This window comes from Octopus sinensis, linkage group LG2 (assembly GCF_006345805.1).
Source record: "Octopus sinensis linkage group LG2, ASM634580v1, whole genome shotgun sequence".
In the NCBI taxonomy this organism is placed as follows: domain Eukaryota; kingdom Metazoa; phylum Mollusca; class Cephalopoda; order Octopoda; family Octopodidae; genus Octopus; species Octopus sinensis.
The window spans coordinates 86,403,427-86,416,415 of NC_042998.1; the positions used below are offsets into that span (position 1 = coordinate 86,403,427).

At 37.3% G+C, this 12,989-nt stretch overlaps 1 protein-coding gene across 1 annotated transcript in view; it reads left to right on the top strand.

Moving 5' to 3' along the window:
• Positions 1–12,989, top strand: part of LOC115225134 (protocadherin Fat 4) — a 549,120-nt gene that overhangs the window by 388,554 nt on the left and 147,577 nt on the right. Inside the window, exon 18 of the mRNA XM_036500736.1 lies at positions 10,474–10,593. Within this exon, the coding sequence (XP_036356629.1) occupies positions 10,474–10,593 (120 nt within the window). The remainder of the gene's footprint in view (positions 1–10,473; positions 10,594–12,989) is intronic.

Below are 12,989 nucleotides of genomic sequence, written 5' to 3' on the forward strand. Positions count from 1 at the left end.
AATGCGTTCTAGTTTGGTGATGGTAGGGTCAGGACAAGGCACGATGGTCAGGCAGTTGTAGATGATGGATGCGATGTATGTGTTTGCCACCTCTGCCCAACCTTTTAGGGACAGTTTCCTCTCGGCCCATTGCCAGGCAAGAGTGACCACCATACTCTTTATCTTGTTCCAGTTCTTCTCCATTTGGAGGTCCGGACCAAACCAGACCTCGAGCAACTCAACAGGACCGTCAGTCCAGTGTCCCATGATGGAGACTCTGGTGGACGGCATGGGCTTGGTTCTCCAGGTACCGAGCCGCAAGCTCACTAACTTTTCTCGGATGATTGTTGTTCCTTTACCACTTTGTAGTCTTTCAGTGTCTCACCGACCAGCTCGATGTGCTTGTGACTAGACACTATGATGGTGACATCGTCCGCATATGCAGACATGTTTGTCCTGCATCCCAATTCTCGCGGGATGCCCCTCAGTTACCAGCTTCTGCAGTAGTGGCTTGAGAGTCAATACGTATAGAAGCGACGAGAGAGGGGCATCCCTGACGGACCGAATGTGCAATGTCAAAAGGTCTCGATAGATGTCCATTTACGCAAATTACCGAACGGATGTCTCTGTACAAAGCAGCTATCCAGCTGCAGATGACGGGACCGAAACCAGCCTCTCTGAGGATAGCCTCCAAATATTGATGGTCTACCCTATTGAAAGCTTTCAATTGTTCCAAATTGATCTGGGCCCCACCCATGCCAGGTTCCTTAACTACCTTGTATATGATGTAGCGCATCAGTTGTCATGGATGATCCGGCCCGGCACGGCGCACTTTTGTGCCTTGTTGTCGAGTTTCTTGATGCCAAGGCCAACGTTTGGCTAACACCTTGACCAAAATTTTCAAGTCTGCATTAAGTAGAGTGATGGGCCTAAAGTTATCTATTACATACCCCTTGTTTAGATCTTTTTTCAGCAGTGTTATGGCTTCTCGGCTCACAAAACCGGGGATGCTCCTGTTTTGCTGCGAGTTGCAGTACACCGCTGCCAAGAGTCTCCAAACAAGTCTGGCATACAACTGTAAAGCTCATAGGATAGACCATACAAACCCGGTGATTTGTCCCTCGAGCATTCTGCCATCGTGTCCTGCACTTCCGCCACGATGATGGCACCTTCGCAGTGCCCTGCCTCTCTTGTCAAGAGTCATGGCAGGCTATGTATGTAGGTACTGAAGTCCCCCCTGCATTCTCTCCTGCCACTCGTCCCGAACTGTTGGGCAAAATGCTGTTGAAAAGCCTCACACATTTTACTTGACTTGAGTAATTCGTGCCCCTGTTCACCTACCAGAGACCGAATGGTGGCTTTGTTACCTTGTTGCACCTCTGCCACCTGGGCCTCTCATGTGGTTCCAAATAATAATAATAATAATAATAATAATAATAATAATAATAATAATAACAACAACAACAACAACACCAGATATTCTGCTGAAAACCACAAATTTGCTTGTTAGTTGTTTGACCTAAATCAGGTGAGCATGTCCATAGTGGCTGACGATATGTGCATCTCTGATCACAAGCGGAGTAATGGGGGAGCATCATAAGCATGTTTTGAGAGGGATTCTTTAGCGGCTTGAATAATTCACCCCTGGAAACAAAGGTGTTTTTATTTGTCATCCTTAGACCACCCTTATATAGGAACTTTTGTGCAGGATGGACTAATTCATCTGAAGAAAATTCTAACTGGGTTCCATCTTCAAGACCATGTACTGTCTTTTGTGAAATGAGGTCACCATGTTCCACACAATTGGTTGTGATGCATATGATTGGTGTACCCTTATCAGGTGCGTTGTCATGATGAGTATATTGCTTTTTCCATATTTGTACTCCAGCATCACTTTGGTATATACTGTTCATCATCATCATCGCTTAACGTCTGCTTTCCATGCTGGTATGGGTTGGACGGTTTGACTGAAAACTGGTAAGGTGGGGCTGCACTAGGTTCCAGTCTGATTTTTCAGGGTTCTACTACTGGATGCCTTTCCTAATGCCAACCACTCAGAGAGATAGTGGGTGCTTTTTACGTGCTACTGGATGGGTGCCATTGACCTGACATCAGTATCACTCATGATTATGATCTTAATTGGCTTGACAGATTAACATAAGCACTGTATATTGCCAAGGGTCTTGGTCACCTGACACTGCCTCCATGGGGTCCAATGCATGAATGTTGCTTTTTATATGCCACCGGCATGGATGCCAGTCAGATGGCATTGGTATGGTCACGACTATGATTTCATTCGGTTCAACAGGTTTTCACAAACACAGCATATGCCCAGTGATTGAAGGGTGCTTTTAATGGGCCACTTAAACGACATTGGCATCAGCCATGACTATGGTCTCACTTGAGTTTTCTCAAGCATGGCATATCGCCAAAAGTCTTGGTCATTTGTCATTGTTTTGTGAGGCCCAGCATTTGAAGATTATGCTTCACTACCTCATCCCACGTCTTCCACAGGTTCCCTCCATCATTAGAGTGCAACATTTCTTCACACAGCTGTCCTCATCCATACACATCACATGACTATATCAGTGCAATCATCTCTCTTGCACACCACATCTGATGCTTCTTATGTCCAACTGTTATCTCAGGAGCGCTTACACTCTGTTATGCACGCACACTGACATTACACATCCAAAGGAGCATACTAGCTTCATTTCTTTCAATGTTGTTATTATTATTTGTTGTTGTTATTATTATTATTATTATTATTATTATTATTATTATTATTATTATTATTATTATTATTATTATTAAAGTGGGGGATGCGATGGCAGAATGCTCGAGGGACAAATCGCCGGGTTTGGATGGTCTATCCTATGAGCTTTACAGTTGTATGCCAGACTTGTTTGGAGACGTCTTGGCAGTGGTGTACTGCAACTCGCAGCAAAACGGGAGCATCCCCAGTTATGTGAGCTGAGGAGCCAATACATATCTTTTGAGCCTATGCATGTCCTCAGCAGTCTCTGTATAACTAAACAAAAAAATATACAAAAAAATTCGCAATGTCTATTGACGAAAACACATACCAGATCAGTTGTCACTTGAATCAACAAGGGCTGCATCCCTCAAGGAGGAATCAGCCTGGGGTTGAAAAGTTTGCATTTGAAACAAGCTCTTCTCCAAATATGGACTTGAATAAGATTAATCTCAACCCAGTCCTTTCAGGTTCAGATGCACTAAGAAGTCAAAGATCTAAATATTACAAATGAACCTGAGAAACTTACAAGTAAGTGATATATACATTCTATTGCTCATTGGGCAAATAATCTGAATCCAAATACATGATAAATTCTTTTAAGGTATGGAGAGAAAGAAATCTAGACATTAGACCAAACATGGATGAAAACAAACTTACAAATATAAGAGACATTCTTAGAAACAAATGATTACCAGATGCAGAATTAAATGAAATCAAGAGGAAAGTTGGAAAGATTTGAAAATATAAACACGAAGGAAGGATGAAAATGAATACATGACAGTAGAGAAACCTTAAAACTTTGTGACCAAGTTGTCACCAGAAGAAATTGCACAAAAAAAAAAAAATGAAAATATCAGAAATACCACAGAGCAAGTTTAAGTTGAAAGATATTTAAACAATATGGATGAAGATATTTTTAGTCATGAGCTTTAAGATTGGCTAGAACCCTAACCCTAACTCTAATCCACCTAACCCCTAAACTTAATCCTAACCCTAAGAAATTTCTCAATGAACTTGGAAAAGTAAAAAACATTAGTATGAATGAAAGAAAGTCATTGCAAAAACTGACAAACAATCCCAGGACACATAAGAATTAGAAATCAGGCTGTTAAAGCAATAATTGAAGAGATGGAGCCTGATGTATCAAACTGAATGAAGTTTATATTGCCACAGTAATGGTAATATAAAGGAAATGTAAGTCAATGAAAAGCAAAAAGGACACTGCACTAAAAAAAAAACAAAAAAAAAATGAAAGATAAAAATTGAGTAAGAATTGAAATGATGAGAGGAGAATTATCGATCTTGGATTAAATATATGTTAGTAAATCTGTCAAGATAAGAACAGAAGGTGATTAAGAATATCTAAGTAACTTCAAAACATGATACTCCATCAATCAAAGAGACCCTGAAACAATAAGTACTGTTGAAAGCTCAAAGAATGAGATTTGATAAATGAAACAAACTTCACAGGCAACAGTTGTTTATGTCAGATGCAAAAGATGTTTTTCATGGAAATTGGGTTATAGACAAAAGAAACTCCTTCAATTCATGAGATTGATGAATTTTGGAAAAAAGATAGTACAGAAAATTCCCATAATGAGAATGGAGAATGAATAAAGAACATAGAAGAAATGGTCAATAATTTAGAGAGGCTGACTTGGCCATTTCTTCAGAAATGATCATACTATTGCCTGCTTCTCCACTTCATACAAAATGCTCACCTCAATTTTGACTGAGACGATGTATAAATTTATGAACAAAATTCATTTCCCTACTGAGCAGAAAGGTTGCCACTGTGGGTCTTATAGCTGTGAAGACCAACTTCTAATTAAACTATCATAACAAGAAAAGAAGTTTGAGAACTGCTTGGATTTATTATTAAAAAGTGCATTTGATTGTGTGCCCCATTCATGAATTTTGAAAACTTTGGGTGTTCTGAGGATTTTCCCAGTAATATCAAATTCCTGAAATACATGTCTGTATAGAATACACATCTAACTTTGTCATACACTACAACTGTTAATATAAATTCCAGCAGCATAAGCATTAACTTTTTCAAGATAATTCATTTTCTCTTTCTTTTATTTTGAATTGCATTCAAACCACTAACTGTAGATTTCAACAAAAAATGGCTACAAAATAGATAGCAAAAACTACAACCATCTGTTTTTTGTGGATGATTTGAAAATGCATGCCGAAAATGACAACATGTTGGTAAGACTGTTAAAGAGAGTTAAGGTGTTCAGTGATGAAGCAGGGGTAGAGTTTGGGCTGGAAAAATATGTGAAAGGCAGAATGACAAGCACATATCCAATGGATAAAGATGTGGGTGTAGTAATTATGGAACAAGATCAAACCTAAAAGTATTTAGACGTCAATGAAGGCTAAAGTATTCATTATGCTAGCATGAAAGAAACAATCAAAAGGAACGCTACAGGAGAGTATGTGCTGTCTTAAAAACAGAGCTCAACTCAAAGAATGAAATGTGTATCTGCTATAAATACCCTTACAATCCCAGTTATCACCTATGATTGCAATATCATAAAATGGACCAATAATGAAAATGGACTAAAAAGTTGGAAAAATTTTGACCTATAATAAATTAGATCCCTCAAAAGCAGATGTGGATCACCTTTATTTCTCTGGATGAAGTAGAGTTAGAGGAATGATCGCGCTTGAGCTGCTGTGCAAAATATCAAGTTTTGGGCTCAAACAATACCTTAAAACTTCAGATTACTGGATGTTGAAAACAGTTTCAGAATATGGAAGGAAGAAAAGTTTGCGATAAATCTTGAAAGAAAGTTGGAAATTTGTGGAAGAGTTAGGCATCATCATCATCATCATCATCATCATCATCATCATCATCATCTCATCATCATCTCATCATCATCATTTCATATCGTTTGCGTCCGTTTTCATGCTAGCATGGGTTGGACGGTTCAACTGGGGTCTGTGAAGCCGGAAGGCTTCATCAGGCCTAGTCAGATCTGGCAGTGTTTCTACGGCTGGATGCCCTTCCTAACGCCAACCATTCCGTGAGTGTAGTGGGTGCTTTTTACATGCCACCCGCACAGGTGCCAGACAGAGCTGGCAAAGAGCCACGAACGGATGGTGCTTTTTATGTGCCACCGGCACGGGGGCCAGGCGAGGCTGGCAATGGACACGAACGGATGGTGCTTTTTACGTGCTACCGGCACGAGGCCAGTCGGGGCGGCGCTGGCAACGGTCACGAACGGATGGTTCTCTTACATGCCACCGGCACTGGTAACACATCTGCAACATGTACACTGAAAATTATGGTCATTCTGAAATTGAGGGTAATGTTGGTGAAAAATGGTTAACAGAAACTGTGCCCTAAATGGGAACAAAAACCACTGCACAGGTGGTATGTCCTCCATAGCAAAGAATTTTATATAAAATCAAAATTTCACCCATGTTGCTGATTTCTGGACCAAAAGCAGAGTGAGGACTTCATTGTGGTTGCACAAAATCAGTTTCTTTCAACATACAACTTTCAAGTCAATGAGATCAGAAATGTAACAGACCCAAAGTGTTGATTTTGCAATGAGCAAATCGAGATCATTGAACACTCTGTTTCAGGCTGCAAAGTATTGGTTCCCCAGAAGTATAAAACTGGGCATGATTGAGTAATTTTCACACACACATACATATATATAAGGGGGTACCCAAAAGTAACTGGAAACATTCTCTGTGGGACAAGCCCACTGTAGTTCAGACTTCTGCCTGTAGAAGCCACTTGATGTAATCCTCAAGCACGTGTATGCTGGGCAGCGTCGTTGAGTGTAGTCCTACTGCCATGTGGTGTGTCTTTGTTTTTCAGTGCTTCTTCCCTGTGCATTAATCTTTGTGAAGGCTGAAACGAAGAAACAGCATGTTTCCATGAAATTCTGTTTTCTACTGGGGAAAATGGCTGCCAAAACAGTTGTTATGCTTCAAGTAACTTACAAAGACACTGCCATGAGCAAAACACAAGTTTCCACTTTTTAGGAATGGTCATTTGTCACTTGAAAACCAACTTCATTCAGGGTATCCATTGACCTCCTGAATGATTAAAACCATCATGAAAATTCATGAACCGATCTTGGAATACCATCACTGACAGTTGACAAACTTGTTGATATGATTGGTGTGTCTTGGAGCTCCTGCCAACAAATTTTGAGCAAGGAATTGCGAATGAAAAGAGTTGCAGCAAAATTTGTGCCTCACTTACTCTCGGAAGATCAAAAACAGTCACAACTGAATCCATGTCATGAACTGAAAGAATATTTGGAAACTGATCCAGACCTTTTTTTTTTATTTTGAAGGTCATCACTGGTGATGAAATCTGGTGCTATGGAATTTGCAGATGTAGAAAAGGTGAAGTGAAGAACAACAGAGGTGTTAAAAGGCATCATTTTGCAAGAGTTCCAGCACTGCTTTGAACAGTGGAAAATGCATCTGGAATGATGCATTGCTTGAAATGGAGAAGAGTTTGAAAGTGATCAAAGTGTAAACATATAGAACTGTGTGAATAAAATAATATTGCAAAATTCTGGCTTCTTTTGGGTACCCTCACATATATTATTTTCTACTCTAGGCACAAGGCCCAAAATTGTTGAGGAAGTGGGGCAGTCGATTAGATCGATCCAAGTGTGCAACTGGTGCCTAATTTATCGTCCCAGAAAGGCTAAAAAAACAAGTTAATCTCGGCGGAATTTGAACTCAGAACGTAAAGACAAACATATATATACAACAGCCTTCTATTTTCATCTACCAAATTTACTCACAAGACATTGGACAGTCTGAATATTATAGCAGAAGACTAAAGTGCTGCTCAGTAGGACTAAAACCAAAATTATTTTGTTGTGAAATGAACTATTTAACTTCATAGCCATGCCTGCACCTATGCATACAAAGATCACTTAATAATCAGTTAAATCATAACTGAAAACTCTAGGATGAGAAAAAAGTGTCAGATCTTGGCATAGGTTGATTGGTATCCAGAAGGCTTTTATAGTGTTCTCCACTCATTGATTCTTGAAACATTAGCCAATCACAAGTGAATACACCAACCATGTGAAATGAATGAGAAATAAATTTGGAGATTCAAACAGAAGAGGTAAACATAAAAATGAACTACATTGCTATTAGAAGAAGAATATTCCACGTAGACTCTCTGTCCTCATACCTTTTCTGCATGGTATTGTTCCTCTGGAATAAATGCTAAGCCAGACTGACTATGGGTATAAGTATTTCGATAACAACTTTCTGTTATATATTAACTCTTAACATTCTATACAACATGAAACAAATAGGACCAAACCATCTTCGTTTACATTTGTTGTAAAGAAGGTTATGAACTCTCTAATCAAGAAAATCATTTATGTTTTGCAATGCTTGTTATTAGCATCAACTCAATGTGTTGCTGAATTTTTGTGATTTTTTCCTAGACTCTGTTTTATAGAAACTTATTTTTAAAAATGGTTATGGCAGATAAGTTTTTGAAGGTGATAACAAGAGGAATATATCTCTTTCATGCACACTCAATATCTGACTTTGATCTGTCTAAATTTTCATTGAGTAACTTGAACAAAATATTGTCTGAAGAATGTTTAGACAGTGAGCCTTTTTGTTTTGTTGAATCTTTTCTCAATTTTTTCTTCTTGTGATTTCAACAGTACAACTAAGAAGCTATAAGGATCTATCACTTTCTTCTAATGCTTTGAAATTTGGGCAGACTTGGGTATATTTATCATTGGGCTAACAATAATGAACTTAAAAATCTGCTGGAACATGCATGTATTTTGTTTGTGATATTTGTATGCCCATATTTATTACCAATATCTTTCTTTTCATAATTTTTTTAATATTGTATCTGTTTTCAGTTAATATTATGATATTAATTAACAATCTCATTTGTATACATAAAATTCAATACAAATAAGACTAAGTCTTTTCTTCAATACTGTCTATTTTGACAATAATCTAGCCATAATGAAAGACTTATAAACATTTGAATAAACAAACCCATTTGCAAATATGTTCTGCTCAGTTATTACAGCACTGAGATTTTAACTTTGAAAAGTTTCAATACAATGTTAAAAGTTAATGTACTCAAGTTGTATTCTGCATATGAAAAGCAAGAAACCTTGCATGTGAGACATGGTGTACAGCTTTAATATGGAGATTAGTACAAAATACCTTTTAAAACAATGTACCAAAGCCACCTAAAAAGTGAGGGAAATATATAAAATATAGACATACCATATTATACCTAAATAAATGTTAAATTGAGACAGATTTATAATTAGCAGATAACTTGCTATGTACAAATGAAAGAAAATGTTAGGGTAGAATATTACAAATTTATTAGATTAATTCTTAAAAAAGTTCATGCACATCAATACTTTTGCTGTATTGGTAATTAGTTATAGCTTAATATTCTCAACTGGATGCTAAATGACTTGGTTAGACCAGACTGGAAATAATGATTTGTATTTAGAATATGCCACTCAAAATCTGACATACGAATATTATATTCACCATGAATACAGGGATGTAGGGGTATTATGCATGTAGAAAACTATTATAAGATATCAAATGTGGGACTACAAAATTATTTAAGAATAAAAGGAGACTAATACAAAGGGTGACAAAAGATGAACAAGAATAAAAGCAAAACTGCTTTTTGTTTCTTATCAGATCATTAACTACAAAATTGAGGTTGAAATAACCTTCAGCTGTGAGAATGATAGAAAAATAACAAGAGATATTGTGGAAACAAAAAGTTCAAAATGGAGATAGAGAACTAGCATGATAAAATGATGCAAAGGAAAGACACTACATGGCCAATAGATGAAAAGGCTGAAAAGAAGAAAGAGGGCAATAAATAATAGGGAAAACTCAGGACTGGCTGAGAAGCTTAGAACTTACAGCTAAGACTAAATTATTTTTGATTTCTGGCACAAGAACAAAGCAACACACCAGAAACTGCAGAAACTTGTAACGAAGTTGGAAATGTAAAATATGTGGAGGTTGTAAAGAAATAATTAGTTCAGTCTATGACAAAAGGGAATATATGCATACCTGACAGAGTTGGAGGTTTCATACATTTGACATTATGCCATTATTGTGAAATCATTGAAGGAAAGAGGTGGTGCAAATCTACACTACAAAAGGATTCTACAGAAGGTGAAAGTGACTGTACATATAGATTTACACAAGCAGTGATATTAAGTTAAATAACCCCAAGAAAGAAGAAAAAACCAAAAAAAAAAGGCATCCTAACAGAAAGAAATAAGGTCACTTTCCAAGTATGAAGACATACAAGAAGAGATGTCTATAAGTATAATGTGATTGAAAACAAACAATCCCCCATAATATCAGCAACCTTGAGATAATACAAAGAATAGATGCATGATGAATACATAACCAAAACACCAGAATTCTCTCTCTCTCTCACACACACACATACATGTTCATGCTATATACAGAAATCTCACTACTATGTACTGCATACATATTATATGGAACACTTAATGCAATGTAAGACAAATATTAAACAAATCATTGCATGTACTTTAAGGCAACCAGGACTGTGGTTGATTGTGCCTTGAAAGCAAATTAAAAAAGACTACTGAAATATTAATAATGATTAACAAGTAAATACACACATTATTAAACAAATAAAAAAACAAATAATGAAACTTAAACATTTCATTTTCTTTTACTTGTAGAATTCAAAAGGAATTGAAGACTACATGAAAATTGAAGATAAATATAATGGTTTCATCACAGTAGTAAAAGCACTGGACTATGAAACAAGAAACTTTTTTGAATATACAGTACAAGTATTTGTAAGTATTTAAACTTAAATTATCTTTTCGTGGGTTTCCATTCTTATTGAAATGAAATGGTAACAGTATAATATATATACACATTCATACACACATGTCAAATCTGTAGTAAGTTCTTAAGTTTTCTATATTTATTTTATGGTTTTAAGTTGAAATTTTGTAGACCAGCCCACTGAACGGAATATTGATTTTAAGAAGGGCATCCAACCATAAAAACCATGCCAAAACAGCACACAGAAGCATAGCACAGGCTCCAGATTCACCTGCTCCAGTCAAACCGTCCCACCCATGCCAGCATGGTAAGAGGACAATGAACAATGTCTGTCTGGTCAAACAAATCAGTTCCTTTCTCTTTATTCTTTCTGCTTGCACCAAAAGTATATGAATTTCAATGAGGTGCTCAACTCTCACATATTTTCAAAGAAAATAATTTTGCAGTTTCTTTAGCAACAAATAGTTTGGACATGCTTTGCTAATGGCAGCAAAGATATCAAGAAAAAGGGAAATATGAACTCACTTCACAAAACACATACTTATACAAACATACATACATCATCATCATCATTGTTGTCACCGTTGTCATCATCATCATCATTGTTGTCACTGTTGTCATCATCATCATCATCATCATTTAATGTTCATTTTATTTGCTGGTATAGGCTGGACAGTTTGGCAGTAAGTTCCAATGTCAACTTTGGCATAATTTCTATGGCTGGATACCCTTCCTAGTGTCAGTCACTTTACAGTGTGTATTGAGTACTTTTTTATGGCACAACCAATGGTGAAGTTGCCAAGTAACTTGCAAGACAAAAAAGAAAACAAAGAAAATGTCTCCTCGACTGAGTGGACATGTATTTGAGAAATGAGGTGACTTTATGGCTGGTATTGGAGGCAGAAGTATGATAGAGTGACAAGCAGAGGTATTTTGCTATAGAGGAGATACATGGTTACCCTATTTCACATGAGGGTGAGTGATAGTAGCTGGGAGATAAGGATGGTGGGGATGAGTGCCAGAGTATACTCTCAAAATATAAGAAGGTAAATATGAAGGAGAAAAAAGGTAGTAGATCAGGAGGGAAGAGGACCAGAAGGGTAATTTCATAAGAGTATGAGAGAATATTGACAGGTAGAGATGGGGCTGGAATTAGCTGTAGTGAGTGATGAACAAGGGTGGAGGTGTAGCTGATAGTAAATATCAGTATTGAAGTGGGAGAGTGAGAGAAATAGAAGTGGCTCAGAAAGGAAGAGTGATAAGCAGCAGCATAGGAGGTATGGAGAGTAGCAGTATCATAAATAGGTGGACAAATCAGAAGTAATAAGATGCTGTGCAAATTTTGAAATTGGATGGGGATGGAAGGCAAGTGACAGTCGTAGAGATGGAGGTTAGAGGCTAAAGTGAGTGGGAAGACAGAAGTGATTAGGGAGTTGGGGCTGTCATCAATAGCAGATATGAGAAAAAGATACCTGATATCACACTTGTAAAAGATGAGGGAAATCAGAGGTGGGGAAGAAAAATTGATGGTACTGAAAAAGGGTTGATTAGTGGAAATTGTACATTGACTGGGATGATAATGAAAATAAGGACTGGAGTTTAAAAAGAAGTGGTTCCAGAGGAAGAAGGAGGTAACTAATAGAGTAAAAGGAGGATGAAATGTGACTGTTCTGATTCTGCTAAAATGATTATAGCGCTGAGTAGTGCTATAGAAGAGTGATGGGAGAATGGATGCAAGAAAGATGAGATGTAAGGGAATGCTTGATGTGGGTAGATTGGTTTCAGGGCCTAACATATACAGGCATAATGCTTTTAGCATTTCATTTTCACCATGATTCACAGTTCTTGAATACAATGAACTGTTGTTCATCTTGGTCCTTTCTCATCTATTCTGTGAGGCTCAGTATCCTGAGATCAGCCTTTGCTACCTTATCCCACGTCTTCCTGGGTTTCCTTCTTTTATTATTTCCATCCATTTTAAACAATTGGCATTTCTTTATACAGGTGTCTTCATCTATATCCATCACATGACCAAACTATCACAGTCTTGTTTCTTATATGCTACTTCTGATTCTTCTTATACCTTATTTTTCTCTTAACACATTTACTCTTTATAGTACATGCACATTGATGTAGATCCAAGGGAGCATATCCCCTCCATTCTTCTCCAGTCTTCACATGTCCTCTGTGTTCAGTGCCCACATCTCATACCAAATAGCATTGCATTTCATGCCCAAGCATCATACAATCGGACTTTCACTCTGGGAGTTAATAGTCCTCTGAACATTCACTGTCCTATTCTTATTCTAATAATTAAACATTCAAAATATCTTGCTTCACTGCTAGTTAAGCCACCTAGATAGCAGAAATTATCTATGTCTCTAGAGAACCTCCTTGGCATTTG